General features: G+C 38.3%; 1 protein-coding gene across 3 annotated transcripts in view; it reads right to left on the bottom strand.

The window, feature by feature from the left end:
• Positions 1-16578, bottom strand: part of IFT81 (intraflagellar transport 81) — a 61015-nt gene that overhangs the window by 23038 nt on the left and 21399 nt on the right. For all 3 annotated transcript variants that reach the window (XM_030583142.1, XM_030583141.1, XM_030583143.1), the window contains exons 9-11: positions 9385-9548; positions 6207-6302; positions 3880-4026 (exon numbers count right to left, since the gene is read on the bottom strand). In XM_030583142.1, coding sequence (XP_030439002.1) covers positions 3880-4026; positions 6207-6302; positions 9385-9548 — 407 coding nt within the window. The remainder of the gene's footprint in view (positions 1-3879; positions 4027-6206; positions 6303-9384; positions 9549-16578) is intronic.

The raw sequence follows: 16578 nt of genomic DNA, 5'->3' as shown, positions 1-16578 counted from the left end.
AATAAGATTAATGCTTTATTCATGCCTGTGGGTGCTGAAAGAGCATTCAGTTGTGTGAAGCCATATTTTAAGTGTGACTCACAACATACATTTGGTTTCAGTGGTGGTTAATGTCTTACAGCAAGAGCTTTTGGCTTCAGTGACAATTCTACAGACTTGCCATCTTTCTACTCTCAGTGGGATTGACTGTAACATCCATCCCCCCTGTTTAATTTATTTATGGAACCTTTGGCAGAAAGGATTAAAACCTTTCTCCAGTATTTCACTTGGTAGTTAAGAGAAAAAGATGGTTGCATAATTGTGGGGAAAATATATCCCAGCTCCCTGCTTAAACCCATTAACGCCTAAATTGCCAGCTCCTTGATAAGTATCAGAGGGGTAGCCGTGTTAGTCTGGATCTGTAAAAGCAGCAAAGAATCCTGTGGCACCTTATAGACTAACAGACGTTTTGGAGCATGAGCTTTCGTGGGTGAATACCCACTTCGTCAGCTGCATGTATTCACCCACGAAAGCTCATGCTCCAAAACGTCTGTTAGTCTATAAGGTGCCACAGGATTCTTTGCTGCTTTTACAGCTCCTTGATGACCACACTTTTAAAGTTATCTATCTGGTATTGCTAATAGAAGTTTGTTTTTTGATGGACTCACACTGACTAGGACACTTTTGGGGCAGAATGATCTACAGTCAAAGGCCTCTTTTCTTCTTGTGATATTTGCAAACAAAATATTTCTGTTTGAGAGAGAGAGAGAGATTTGTATGTAAAAATAACTCACCAACCAAGCAAGTTGCTTAACTCAACTACATGTTTAAAAATCCATGGGATGTCCTAGGCTACATTCTCAACAACGTGTTCTTTTTTACTTCATCCACTATGGGTGAATCCTGCTTTGATCCTATTTAATTCTGATACCCTGGGAAAGTCTAGGCTCCTGGGGTCCTACGTTGAACTCTGAAAAGTACAATGTGCTGTGAAAAGAGCTAAAAATATCACAGGTTTACCTGGGATCACTTGTAATTGAACCATCTACCCTTCTAAGTGTCAAAATTTGATTCCCTAATTTTCAGAATCTGACAGCTGCAGCTAATAGCTTGCCAGCTTTGCCCCTATGTTCATTGTACTTCTGTTTGAAGTACATAAAAGATTTCAGAATCCCTGCAGCAGACAGACAATTTAGCTCTAACATTTTGTAGTTTGGTATCAAATGAATTGGTCACTCCCTCCTGTTGCCTGTAAATTCCATCTGACTGTGCAACTTCTTGAACTAGTTGTGATTGGAAAACTGCATGTTCCTTTTCACGATTAGACAAGAAGTAAAACACTAGCTCCCAAAAACGTAAGCCAGGATTGACCTTTCAGTGGATGAAGAGCTAAGAAGACCTCAACTGGAGATACAATTGCTGGTCTGAGAATCCAGGCAAAGAAGATATTAATTTGAATGCCAAATCCAGCGAGTGCCATGCCATAAGGGGATACAGCAGCACTAGAGAGAGCAATTTGATAATAAATTATTAAAGATGTAAGATCACAAACATTAATGCCTGAGTATAAGAGAAAAAGAACATATTGATTTTATTACAGGACTTGGGAAGAAGATAGTTCTGTTAATAGCTAGCCTCATCATTCAGACTGCATTTAATCCCTTTAAAAATCATGTACAAATACAAAATGAAGAGGTGGAGATGTATGTGGGCATTCCACTTCAGCTGCGCATGCATCATGTGCCTTTGATAGGAGATTTTTCATAGCAGTGCCCATTTGGCCCATGCATGGGCCCTATATATCCTTGTGCCCCATACTGAGGCTATATAGGGCTGTGCGGGTGAACCACCCTCAGTTCTCTCTCTACCACAATGTCCCACAGGGGAAATGCCAAAGCAAAGGGGAGGAGGCTGGTAATGATGTATGCATAGGAATACACGTCTCGAAGAACTCCAGTTATTGCACAAGGTAAGTAATCTCTCCTTCTTCTTCTAGTGTCCCTGTGGGTGCTGTACTTCAGGTGAATCCCAACCAATAACCCCTTAAAGAGGTCAGAGTTTTGGAAGAGTCCATCACAGAATAACTACAGATTTCAGAGTAGCAGCTGTGTTAGTCTGTATCCGCAAAAAGAACAGGAGCACTTGTGGCACCTTAGAGACTAACAAATTTATTTGAGCATAAGCTTTCGTGCGCTACATCCCACTTCTTCGGATGCCATCTTCTTCGGCTGTACCCCACGAAAGCTTATGCTCAAATAAATGTGTTAGTCTCTGAGGCCTGGTCCACACTACGCTGTTAAACCGATTTTAACAGCGTTAAATCGATTTAACGCTGCACCCGTCCACACTACACTGCTCTTTATATCGATTTAAAGGGCTCTTTAAATCGATTTCTGTATTCCTACAAAACTAGAGGAGTAATGCTAAAATCGATATTACTATATCGATTTAGGTTTAGTGTGGACGCAAATTGACGTTATTGGCCTCATTATTTTACAGCAGCTACCCACAGTGCACCGCTCCAGAAATCGACGCTAACCTCGGACCACGGACGCACACCACCGAATTAATGTGCCTAGTGTGGACGCGCACAATAGACTTTATAATATCTGTTTTATAAAATCGGTTTAAGCTAATTCGAATTTATCCTGTAGTGTAGACGTACCCTAAGGTGCCACAAGTACTCCTGTTCTTTTGGTAGAATAACTACATCGCCTACTGCAGCATCTGATCTCCCAGCGCTGGTATCTACGCCCCTTGTGGAGGTGTTTTTTTCAGAGCGCTGGGAGCACTTTAGCCTTGCCAGCGTAGACTAGCCCTTTCTTAAGAAGGCAAGATGTGGCCATGGGAAAAGATCACTAAGGATCACTCCAGATGAGTGGTATGGGCTAAGCAAAGAATGTATGCAGGAGAGTGAACAGAAACAAGAGGCAAGAAGGTGGATTAAAGCTAAGGCAGGCTTTGTCTTACTGATTCTGCCTCCCTCTGCTCCCTCAATATGGGCAACAGTTTTTTCCACATGAGAGGAAGTGTTATATCGGGAAAGTCAATTTGGCATGGCAACAAGCTGTTGCCCAGCTATAGCAGCCTGACACTTCACAAACCTTCTAAGAAGAAAAAGCTTCTTTGATGTGTGCAGCTTCAAATAAAGCTTTGAATGAGCCAAACTGAATGTAGAGTCAAAATCTGTGTTACAGATAAATTTCAAGTGGTCTGGGAGAATAGGGAAAAAAAAAAAGTAAAATGTATCTGGATAATGAAAAAATGGTACTAAATCATGTTTCATGTCATTGTTGATCATTTCACTCTATGATGATGTGTCCTAAAGAGAATAAAATGTAAGTTGGTGGATTTTTTTTTAATTGTACATCCCTTAGTAAAGTGCTCTCCATGACTTATCTCTGAATTCTGATTCCTTGTGATTGAACTATGATTATTAGCAAGACCAAACACCATTATTTATTATCATGCCAACAATGAGATGGACTCTGACATTATTTTGACTTGTGACACTAAAAGGCTAAGAGAACCAACAACTCTAGTTCACATTATATATGAATATTTGTACACAATTTGAGTAAAACATTAAAACCTGAAAATAGCTGCAAATCAAATGTTTAAAAAGCTTTGTTTGTAGTATAAACTATGGAAAATATTGTTATTTATCTGATTGTGTGAAGTTAAAAGAAAAGTCTTAAGACAGTCTTTGATATCAAATTCTAAATTATACTTTGCAAGAAAGCAGAGACCTAATTTAATTACATTGTCATTTTCTTTGATGTGAACATTCCATAAAATGTTGGTAAACTACTCTAGTAACTGTTACCAAATTGTAAAGTTCAACTGGAAATGCTCCATCTTTTACCTTCTCTCATCCTCCCCAACCCCACCTCAGCTCACCTCATCACCTTTCAAAACTTCTGTGCCATCCAACTCACGGGCCTGGTTTGCTTTCTGTAACATTTGCCTCTCCATGTTTGACATCTCCTCCTTGGCAGCCTGAAGCTCTTCTGCCTTGGCTTCTTTCTTCCGAGAAATTATGGATGCCTGTGGGATTGTCAGTTGTCAATTTGGATGAGCAAAGTAAAAAGTGCACTTGGTCACCCCTGGTTAACCATCAATAAAATCTAACAGTTAAATTTTAAAATTCAAGTGGGGTAACACAGATTGTAGAGAAAATAGTAGAGAGGAAATTTACTATTAAGGAGAAAATGTTGTTGTTAACATGCCCCTTTGTAACTATACTGAAAGTAAACAACAACAATAGTAATGGATTCAATCCTGAATCCATTTTGGTCAATGGCAAAATTCTCATTGATTTCACTGGAACCAGGATTTCACCCAGAGCACTTATGTTCCAGATTCACATTAAACATCTATATTCCAGATTCATGTTAATATTTTTACATTTAGCTTTAATTTCTGTAACTGAAATTTTAATTTTCATTAAAGAAAATGTGGTGTAGATTACTGTTGCTCAGTTTAATTTGTTTAGTCTTTTTTGTGCATATGTAAGATGCCCTAACCAGGCTTAACTGGAAAAGCATCCAAGATTTTGCAAGATTTCAAAATGTCATAAAATGGATTTTTATAACTCCAACCTACAGAAATATGTAGCTTGTAACTAGCAACAGAGCGGGGCCATTAAATCTCTGCAACCTAGAAAAAGACAACGAGGAAAGGAATAAAGGATTACAGATTATTTCACCCCTTTGAGCCTCACAGAGATAGATGTTTTTAAATGAAATTTTCATATCATGTAAACTATATAGTATTTTTAGTGTTGCCTAACATTTCATGGAAAAATCAATGTGTTTAAGAACACAGGTCTAAAATAGATCAGAAAAATAAAGCATTTTTATATCAGAATTTTTTTTTCAAGACTCAAAACACTAAAGTTATAACATGCAACCTAGTGTTTTTGGCATATTAAAATAAAACATAGCCACAATGTAAACATAGCCACAATGCTAGCTTCTCCTCACTGGACTAAAGGAACATCTTTTTTTCTAAATATATATCAGAGGTGATTCTGCCTACACGACATCTCAGCTCTTAGCTTCTTAAGATTATCCACAGAGACAAACTGTGGTGAATACATGTGATGATTTTGTAAAGCTGACTATACTCATTGTGGAACTGAGCAGAGGATTTCACTCAAGCTGAATTCCTGGAATGTTTCCGCTGTAGAACATCAGAGCTTTATATTAGGAGCCAGATGGCTTTTTGTACAATACATTATGTAGCATGCTTATCTTGGGCAACAAAACACAGCTTTACAAAACAAAGACTACATACTTCAGATCACATTTGCATCTAAAAATAATATACATTCTAACACTAAATTACGATTTTTACTCAATAACTTTGAAAAATATTTTTCCTTAACTGTAGAAACTATCATGAACAATGCCAGTAAAATTCAAAGTCACACAGGTTATTGGGAAATAAATCTAATATTTTACTATATAATCCCTAGAAATGGTCAGTTTTCATAAATTTTGGTCTATAATGTGTGGATTTATCGTGTCTTGACCAAGAGCATTTGTTCTTTGCTTTCTTTTCACTTTAAGTCTGTAACATACGTTCTGAAATAGAGACAATTGGGAAAATGCTATGATACATGGTCACACACAAGAAATGGGATATGACTGGTAGTAAAAACTGCAGTGATTGCCGAATAAGGATCTAGGCTTTTCTCTTTTAGGAATTGTCTACACTTGGAAGTTTACCAATGTAGCTGTTCTGGAATAAGCCCCAGTGTGAATGTTCTTATTCCAGAGGAGCTATTTCAATAAATTTCCAAGTGTAGACTAGCAACTCAGTAATGAATATGCAATATATCTAGGCCAATCCTGGAACATGCCCTAGCTACCACTAACTTCTATAGGAGCTGAGGGAACCTTTCAGATGTTAGGCCTAGAATAAAGACTCTCTACTGTATCTAACACACAAAGCCAGCGGGCCTGATCCTGTAATTGCTTATTATCAGGTTTAGTCCCACCGCAGTTAATAGGACTATGCCCAACAGTAAGCAGTTGAAGGATTTATATAATATAAATATAGTTGTGTTCAGCTGTTATTTATTTATTTATTCTTCATGTCTTTCTGTTTACTTGTTTCTAAAAACCTAAATGAAAAAAAAAAGACAACACAAGACTGTAGATAACGGTCAATCAATTTGACAGGATTTTGCTGCTTACAATAAAGCTTTTGTTCCTTCTTACCTGTTGTCGATACATGGAAAATTTACTATCAATTGGCTCATATTTCATCATTCTCTTTTCAATCAATTGATTAATTTGAGCATTGACTTCATTTATCTGAAATAAAGAGTGGAAGATCAAGAAAATGCCATATTTCTTACTAAATAAACATTAGCAGAATTAGAGAAAACAGAATATTAATACTTTGTCCTCTCTCTAAGGATATCAAAATGCTTTGCAAACTAATGAATTTAGCCTCACAAGACACTTGTAAGGAAGCATCATCAGACTCATTTTAAAGATGGAGAATTAGACACAAAAAGGTTAAGTGACTTGCCAAGATTGCACAGTAAGTCTGATGCAAAGCCAGAAATACAGCCCATGTCTTCAGACTCCCAGTCCAGTGCCTTAACAACAAGATGAACCTGTGTTAGGGAGTCCCTCTAAACTAAGGCCTTGATCCTGCAAAAGGAACTGGATTGATGGACTCTTACAGAGAAAAGGGATGATGTTACAATTGCTTTGTGTGCCCTGATTGTATCAATGACCAGCTATAATTCTTCTTTAATAAGCCACTAATCTGAAGAGGAGATAGATTCAAACTAAATGGTGCCCAATTCCACTATAATTCTGAAGATCCCAGGACCCACTTGCCTCAACGTTGCCCCACAGGACCCACTTGCCCCAATGTTCCTTCTACTCCTCCTCCAAGATGGGCTCATTTTGCTTTTTCTCCCAAAACCTTGATTTTCCTCCTCTGTGAGCCGACCTTAGCTGGCAGCCAGTCCACAGGAGCTATGATAAAATACTGATGCCTGATATTCTAACTCTGACTCACTGCTACACTGGGTGTTCCCTCTAACCATGGAGCCCAGAGCCCAGGCATCCTGCCTTAATTCTCTGCTGCCTAGGAAGATATGTGCTAATAAGCAAATCCTGTAAAAGTGCGCTGCAGTCAGAGGGAACTCTAAAAGTAACACAGGCACGGTACTGGGCACTACCCTAGCAATTCTGCGGGCAACAGATGTGTACTTTGAAGACCAAATATGTCAAGACTATTGCTTAATAATGGTGTAGCGAGACTTCCAAATATTGAGATTCCTGAACTATTCCTCCTCTATGTGGGATTCTCTTGTTTTATTTCTAAAGTCATTAACTCTCTTTTGGAATGGGTGTGAATTCCCTTATATCAGTGATTCCCAACTTTTTAATGCCATGACTCCTTTGGGCTAATCTCAGTTAATGTAATCCCCAGACTGGGCCCTCCATGAGGGATGCCCCCCGAAATTTCTCTCATGGTATGCTGGGCTAGGGGGAAGAGGGCCAGGTCCTGCCCTTAGGGGTGAGGTGTTGGAGTGGCTGGCTGGGCTGAAAGAGGTGTTAAGTATCGGAAAGGGACTTTTTAGGGATGGGGATGAAGGGGGCTCCTTGGTGAGATGGGGAGAGTGAAGATGAGGGTTTTGGGGGGGGTCTAATCAGGATAAATCGGGTAGCTGCCCGGCATCAACCAAGCTCAGGAAGAGGCATCAACACCAGCTGCTGGTGGTGCTGAGGTGGGTGGAGGGTATGAACTCATGCTGCAGACCTGAATGCACCCATCTGGCTTGGACAGCATCTAGTACCAGCAGCCTCTGTTATGATCGAAGTAAAGCCAATGACAGCAGCATGTCCTCCCATACTGTGACTGGTTTATTCTTTACGAATGACTCCATTATTAAACTATAGATTAGATCTGAAGGCTTAAAATAGCGGTATAATTCACCTTCGGAACCTCTGCCATCCACCATGGTGTGATTCTTGTAATCAAAAGCATTCGTGGTTTCAATCACTTCTGCTAGCCATGTAGTTCCTTTCCCTAGTTCACTGTAGGCATATGATCTTTTTGTGGTTCCAGATTATTTTTCTTCCCACTAAATCACCTCTAAATTGCCTATCCATTTAGAAGTTTGTCCCTCCTTCATTACACCAGGAGAGAGTGTGGAATACTTGGTTATTATCACAGTGTGAGCTAAAGCATCAGTCTTCCCACAGCCACTCTTTCCCAGATCTTCAGATAAAGTGAGGGGCTTAATTACACTATCACAAAGTATTTTAAAGCATATATTAGAGTAGCTTGTACACATAACTGCTGTGACACAGTTAAATACTATCATTAAAATCTATCACAAAGGCTTGCAGTGTGAAATCCTGGCCCCGCTGATGTCAACAGCAAAACTCCCATTGACTTCAATGGAGCCAGGATTTCACCCTCAGTTTCTTTACTGCCCATCTTTCATAAGCCATGCCAAGACTTGAAGGCATTTAGGGAGATCATGAAGGGTCAACTTTAGGTTGGGAAGCAAAAATGTCTACCAAACACTGTACAAAAATTATGAAGAGTCATTAGCCTGTCTGTAGTTAAGGCTGCAGCAAGCTTTTCTTATACTCAACATATATACCATTAAACAGTATTTTACTTTTCACTACATTTCTAACAGTAACTCGAAGATGTATTACATTACACATCTATTCTCTCACGTAGGCTGATGCAATAATTGAAGGAAATATGCAAACTTATTTCTCTTGCAGATAGAACTCCACACATTATGCCAATTTTTCTTTTATAAATTATACTTTACTGTGGATCATAAAAATTAAATATTCAGTTTTACTAAGCATTAGATTTTCCTAGGCAAATAAGAAATCTATTACAATCAAAGATTTTAGCTGATCTGAACAGCTTCAGTTTCTGACATTTGAAAAACTGTAATAAAGAGCGAATCAAATATATTAGCTTTGATCAACAAATTAGCTGAGATGTTACCATTTGAAACAAAAAGCATGCAAGTTATCCAAGTATGCAAATTATCTTCATACCTCTGCACATTGCATTAAAATGAAATGTCAGTGACATACTACATACTGAGGATCTGATTCTCCATACTGTTAACACTGGTTTTATGTAAACCAGTAACTACATTGAAGTTAATGGACTTAAAACCAGTATAAAACCGATGCAAACAGTTTTATAAGGTGGGCTTTGGAGTAATGCCAGACCCTGGGTTGAGTCAGCAATTCATACTTTTTCTTTTCTTTGAAAAAGGAAGGTAATTATATTTGGGAATTAAAAACACTTATTCAAGGATTTAGGGCAGAAATAAGACAATTGATGCTTATATAAGTCCAGAAGACAAACTAGTTGGGTTTTTAGGCAACATACCTTAGTTTCAAGTTCATTGAGATCAGACTGACCCATAGCTGGCTCTGAAACCACTTTTTGTAGGAAATACAATGATTGCTTCTTACTTTCTAGTTCTCTAGGAAATTTTTCAGAGCACAGATATGAATTGAACTTTATCTCCTCTTCCAGTCTCTTCATTAAGCCTTGAAAAAAAATATTTAATCAACATGTGTCTAAACAAAGGAATGTAGAGGGTAATTAGGTTTCATTCCATAATAACTGTAATTTAACCAATACATCAAGCTATTTAGCAACAGATTACAATAATTAGAGCATAATGCTTGATCCCGCTTCTCAAAACTGAAAGGAATACCTAGTTGTTTGATTAATAATTTAAATTCTGGTTCTCTCTTTAAATAAGTGTGTTTCCCTTCCAAATTTCCTTCTTCAGTATTTAACTACAATAAAAACCCCTCTTCTGTGAAACTCAATTAATCTGAATTTGGATACAATCTCCAATTTGCAGCACTCACATGAAAAGTCTCACCATCCCCCATTCAAACAAACACCATGTGTCCCATTTCATTCAGAAAACTGGGTTGTGTAGTACTTTTTTGTTATGCTAAAATTGATGTGGTTTTGGACTATGAAGTTTTAGAAGAGGGTGACCAAATATAGGCTGCTTGTGTGTATCCATCTTCTTATGTGTATTCAGAAAAAGGTGGCCAAGCACAGCACAAGTCTGGTGGCTTGCTCAGGGCTTCTCTAAAACTCTCACACCTCAGGACCTCCAGGGTTGGAGCATCAAACTAAGCATCGTGATGTAGATTTGCACACAGACAATCCCAGTTACATGTGGATTACTTCAGCCCCAGATAGGGATTACAAGGAAGTGAGGAAAGGAATCTCTGTCTGTCCACTCTTAGCACCGCTTCTGCACTATTACTATTACCTGACCCCCTCCCTCTATCTGTGACTCAAAATAGAACAGGTTTAGAATTTGACCCATTATCTTTAATAAGCATTTGTAAGTGTTCTAATGTGAGCCTTAGTGAGAGTTTGTCCTGTCTGATGAGCAGATTTCTGATAATCTCCGACCCTGTTCAGCCTGATTCTTATTTACAATAAGGCCCCTTTGCACTGCTCTGGCAGGGTACAGGAGCCTAGAAGTGAATGAATTGCAGTTTATGCTCATTTTAAGTCTCTTTCAAACTGCCAGAGTGGTGTCCCGGTTCTCTTAAAAAAAAGAAATCACACAACTGTACATTGACTAAGAAAACTGAAAATAAAAATGAAATAGAAAAAAAACAAGAAGAAATTGCTGAGGTTTCTGTCCAAGGATGCAACAGGCAAGAGCATTGTTTGCTCTGTAGAAGCTTCATGTGCACTGCCTGTTACCAAGCTTCTGACCATTTTGCTCTTGCTAGGTATCGTAGGTTAGCCTATTTTCCTGATAATTCAGAAAGGAACATTAATACATCCAGATAAGTAAAATCCACAACCAGTGGGAAATTAGTTTACTCTGTCAAGTAGCTGTGAGATTTTTAAAATTACATTGTACAGTCTTCTGATGACAGTAGGTGGTAATAGCTCAATTAGTTCTTTAAGATACTAGTGCCAAGGACTGTGATTTGGAAAGCATACACAAGATAATACGACAGTGGGGAGAGGTATTTTAGAATATTTTCATCTGTTTGATGGACACAAAAAAGACTAGTAGCGCTGTAGCTATCCAAAGTGCTTTAGAAGCATGACTGTTATTTTCATGGTTGTCACAGATATTACAGAAAACGTTAAATTAGCTATGCCAAGAAAAACATGAAATTCAGAATCTGCCAGTTTTTCACTTACTGCACACCTGCAGGGAAAAACCTGAGACACATGGATATGATTGATCCTGCTGACACAGGGATGGAAATGCAGGAGGCAGGTGGGAATGGGACCAGGGCTGGAGTCAGCTGGCCTGCCCTTTAGTTCTCTCAGGCTGAGGGTCTGGAGGCCTTGTCATTAAGAATGACAGAGGGAGAAGGTCAAAACAAAATGAGAAACAGGCCTATGAAAAGAGGTTGTGACTCTCCTGCAGCTATTTACATCTGGAAAATGGGGAGGGCCAGATCCTCTTTGCCTTTCGTTCTCAAGAGGTTTTTTTAGACAGAAAGGGGTGGGGGGCCTTCAGCTGCCTCAAGGGAACTAAACCAGCTGGAAGAGAGGAAAAGATCTTAAAAACATAGAAGAAAGCAAGCCACCTCCACAGAAAGCAGTATTATTTATGAAGTAAAACTGACACAACCCAAAAGTTAGTGAATTTTTCATTTCCATTCCAGCAGCTTATAAGGGTAATTTGTTTATACTGTAAAAGCAGAAAAGAGTCCTGTGGCACCTTATAGACTAACAGATGTATAGGAGCATGAGCTTTCGTGGGTGAATACCCACTTCGTCAGATGCATGTCATGTGATACTTGTTTATACTGCTTGTTTATACATGTCTAAACATGCTTAGAAAATAGATATTGCCCTACAAAATTCACTGTTTTACTCCATGGAAAATATAAAGTGTTTCTATTAAAAAATAAAATAAATAAAAATGCAGCCTTAATGGTGACTTCAGAACTGGGATAGAATGTGTAGGTTCATGCAGTAGCCATTATGCACTCAGCAATAGCTCACCTGCCACCTTGCGCATTAGAATCTGATTTATCAAAAGGAAATGCAAGTCAGCATGGCAGGGTTATGATTCACTTTTTTCACTATGCTGTGATTTTTAACTTTCACCAGGCCTTTCATCAGAGTTAGGTCCCTTCTGCCTATGGTTGGTGTTTCAATAGAAACACAGCACCTCCACAACTGCAGCAACCTCTCCCACATACAGTGTACTAAACTTCAACATCAGCACTGCATAGGAACACAAGCCCTGGTTTGGGATATATAACCATGGCCCTTGGCCTGGAAACAAAAGTGATGCCAATTGAGTTACCCTAATACTAATTGCTAGGTTTTTTTACTTTAGGCAGATTTCTAGCTTTCCAACTTCCTTTTAAATAAGAAAGGGAGATTACAATATATTTAACCTTATAGATTCATAGAATCCAAGGCTAGAAGGAAACATTAGATCATCTAGTCTGACCCCCTATATAACAAAGGCCATAGAACTTCCCCAAAATAATTCCTAGAGCAGATCTTTCAGAAAAAAACATCCTGTCTTGATTTAAAAGTTACCAGTGACTGGGAAACCACCATGAACCTTGGTAAATTGTTCCAATGGTTAACTACCCTTTCTTAAAACATATGCCTTATTTCCAGTCTGAATTTGTTTAGCTTCAACTTCCAACCAGTGGATCATAACTTTCTATAATCTATTAGATTGAAGAGCCCTTATTAAATGTTTTTTACCCTTGTAGGTACTTATAGACTATAATCAAGTCATCTTAACCTTCTGTTTGTTAAGCTAAATAGACTGAGCTCTTTGAGTCCTATCATTATAAGGCATGTTTTCTAATCTTTTAATCATCCTCATGACTCTTCTCTGAGCCCTCTCCAATTTATTAACATCCTTCTTGAATTGTGGGCTCCAGAACTGGACACAGGATTCCAGCAGTGGTCACCCCAGTGCCAAATACGGAGGTAAAATACCTTCTCTACACCTACTCGATAGTCCCCTTTTGATGCATCCCAGGTTTACATTAGCTCTTTGGCCAAAGAGTCATACCGGGACCTCATGTTCAGCTGATTATCCACCATGATCCTCAAATATTATTCTTTATATCTAATGCTACCTGCGTCTTTATTATAAGGATATACATTTCTAAATATCCCACTGTACATATTGTAATCAAGCTAAAAATTCTAATCAAGCATTTCCAGAGGAGCAGGGACCAACTGGCTTCAATGGGCTATGAACCTGCTGGTGTTTGGGCTTATTCCTCCAACAATCTGATAGCTATTACCAAGCTACTAAATTTTGATTGCTCCTTATACCCTGAATGCTCCCGAAGGTACAGTAAAGCAGTGAAACAAGTCAAAACTTGACAACTTGATGGGAAAGTGCAAACAGAAGACTGATGACTAACCTACTTGGTTTCCTTTACAAATAATTTTGGAATATTTTACTCTCTGTAGGATTAGACATATGGGGAAGTAGCCACCTAAATGCTATTTCTGCAGTTTAACTGAAACTTTTTAAAACAGTGTTTTCCAGTGAATCATGCTTTTTTCAAATTCCCAGGCTAGAGGGCAGAGAAGCAAGTGTACTTTAAATCTTTCCATTACATACTTCAAAATCTTGTTTAATTTTTTCAACTCTGACTTTGTCTCTCTCTATACACAAGCTGCACAGTAAGTTTGGCTCAGTGCCCTAAGGTTATTTTAGCTGAGTTCTTCCAACCACATATTTACACGTGAAAAGCTATTAACAGCAATTCCTAAAGTTTTCCATTCAGATTTTTTTATTACAGGAAAGGAGTGGATGAAGAGTTATTTAGTGCTTGCTCAGTTATGCAGGAATTAGGCAACTTTCTTGCCCCGATTCTATTAATGAACATAAATTCAGACTTGCCTCAGCTCTCAGACTCTTAGTTCTTTCCAAGCTGCTAATTGTGCAAATTTGTACCATAAACATTTGCAACATTAACCGATCTGATTAAAAAAAAAAAAGAGGAACATACAATTTGTGGCCTCCTAACAAAATTTTGGTTTAAGTGACTTGCTCAACATCACATAGGAAGACCATGACATAAGCAGGTCTAGAACTGACTTCTCCTGCATAGAATTCACATACCTTAACCATAAGATCATCCCTTCTCTTCCTGCAGTCACCATCTTGTTCTCTTCACCACTTCCAATTTCTATAGCACGTAAGGTATGGATGGTACAGACACTTCCACTACACAGCCCTAATTCATTTCTGGATCACCACCCATACTAGGCACTGATGAAGCACGGGTCCCATGGAAGAAAACAGTATATATCCATGTAACAAAAGACTATCGTAATGAATACGCAAAAGGGCCAAATTAAGGTTGTGACATTTCCTAACTTTTGAATGCTTAAGTTAGCAACCTAAATAACACAGTAATATCTTTTTAACATAGTTTTTTGGTATGTAATTTCCTATTTCTTTGAGGGTTTTCTAAAAGGAAAAAGTTAAAACCAAATTTTACTATGTGCAATGGTAACATTGCCATCATCATGCATCAGTGGAAGCTTTGAACTTTGAACCTTCATCACTGCAGCACAGCTTCAGCTACAGGATTAACTGTATTAGCTGGCAGCAGGAGTATTAGCTGTTATTCCCAAAGGGAGGATGTCTCCTGAGGCCATGTGCTAGGTCCAAGAGGGTTATCGGGGAGCTGCTCTGGCTCTCTTTCCTCATCCTTGAGAGGTTGTCTCCTTAAGGGGTCTCAGTATAGTGCATATGATTGTTGCTTTGGCAGTGGTATGGACCTGAGTTATTTGTTGCATGCTGCAAAAATGTTCCTGAGCAAGGCAAATGACAGAGATAAAAGATTATTTCAAAAGTTTACATCTCGTAGATTACAAGGCCAGAAGGAACCACTGTGATCATCTAGTTTGACCTCCTACACAAAACTGGCCATAAGACTTATCTGCCTTAATTCCTGTTTGAACTAGAACATACCTCTCAGAAAAGCATTCAATCTTGATTTTAAAATTTCCAGTGATGGAGAATCCACCACAGCCCTTGGTAAGTTGTTCTAATGGTTAATTACCCTCACAGTTAAAATTTTGCTCCATATTTCCAATCTGAATTTGGCTAGCTTCAGTTTCCAGACATTGGAAATTGTTATACCTTTGTCTGCTAGATTGAAGAGCCGTCGATTATCAAAACTTATATTCCTATGTAGGTACCTATAGACTGTGATCAGGTCACCCCTTAATCTTCTCTATGATAAGCCAAATAGAGAGAACTCCTAGAGTCTCTCACTATAAGGCATGTTTACCAATCATTCTCATGACTCTTCTCTGAACACTCTCCATTTTTTCAACATCTTTCTTGAATTCTGAACATCAGAACTGGACATAATAATCCAGTAGCAATCATACCAGTGCCAAAAACAGATTAATAGAACCTCTCTACTCCCACCCAATAGTCCTATGTTTAAACATCCAAGGATCTTGTTAACGCTTTTGGCCACAGTATTGCACAGAGAGCTCATGTTTAACTCATGGATTATTCACTATGGCCCCCTAAGTCTTTGTATCAGTCACTGTTTCCCAGGATGGAGATTCCTATCCTGTATGTATGGCTTACATTCTTTGTTCCTAGATGGATGACTTTACATTTGGTTGTATTGAAACTCATAGCGTTTGCTTGTGCCCAGCTTGCTATGTGATCCAGACAGCTCTGTATCAGTGACCTGTCCTCTTTCTTATTTACCACTGCCCCCAAGTTCTGTGTCATCTGCAAACTTTATCAGTGGTGATTTTATGTTTTCCTCTTGGTCACTGATAAAAATGTTACATGGCATATGGCCAGACCCAACCCCTGTCGAACATCACTAGAAACACACCTGCTCAATGATTAATCTCTTTTTATAATTACACCTTGAGACTTAAAATTTATCCAGCTTTTAAATCCATTTAAATGTGCCATGTAGAATTTATAACATTCCAGTTTCTTAAAATGTTGTGTGCCAGCAAGTCAAACAACTTACAGAAGTCTAAATATATTACACAAATGCTTTTACTTTTATCAATTAAACTTGTAATATAAAAAAAAGTAAGTTAGTTTGACAAGATCTACTTTCATATACACCTGTTGATTAGTACTAGTTATATTACAGTCCTTTACTTCTATATGAATCAAGTCCTGTATTTGTTTTGCTTGGGATCAATGTCAGGCTGAAAGGCCTATCATTACGCTGGTCATTTTGTTTACTCATTTTAAATACTGGCACAATTTTACCATCTTCCAGCCCTTGGGAACTTCTCCAGTATTTCAAAACTTAATGACAATCAACATTAACAGTCCAAAGAGCTACTCAGCCAGTTCTTTTAAAACACTTGGGTATAAGTTATCTGGAACTGCTATTTAAAAATTTCTAATTTTAGTGGCTGCTGTTTAACATCCTTCTGAGTTGCTCTTGGAATGGAAAGTATTTAATCACCATATGACATGATGACATCATCTGGCTTTTTTCCAAATACAGAACAGAAATATTTATTGAACATGTCTGTCTTTTCTGCATTATTATTGACAATTTTACCATCTCCATCTGG

Source organism: Gopherus evgoodei, chromosome 13 (assembly GCF_007399415.2).
Source record: "Gopherus evgoodei ecotype Sinaloan lineage chromosome 13, rGopEvg1_v1.p, whole genome shotgun sequence".
Classification (NCBI taxonomy): Eukaryota; Metazoa; Chordata; order Testudines; family Testudinidae; genus Gopherus; species Gopherus evgoodei.
This window is presented reverse-complemented; position numbering and strand designations above follow the sequence as displayed.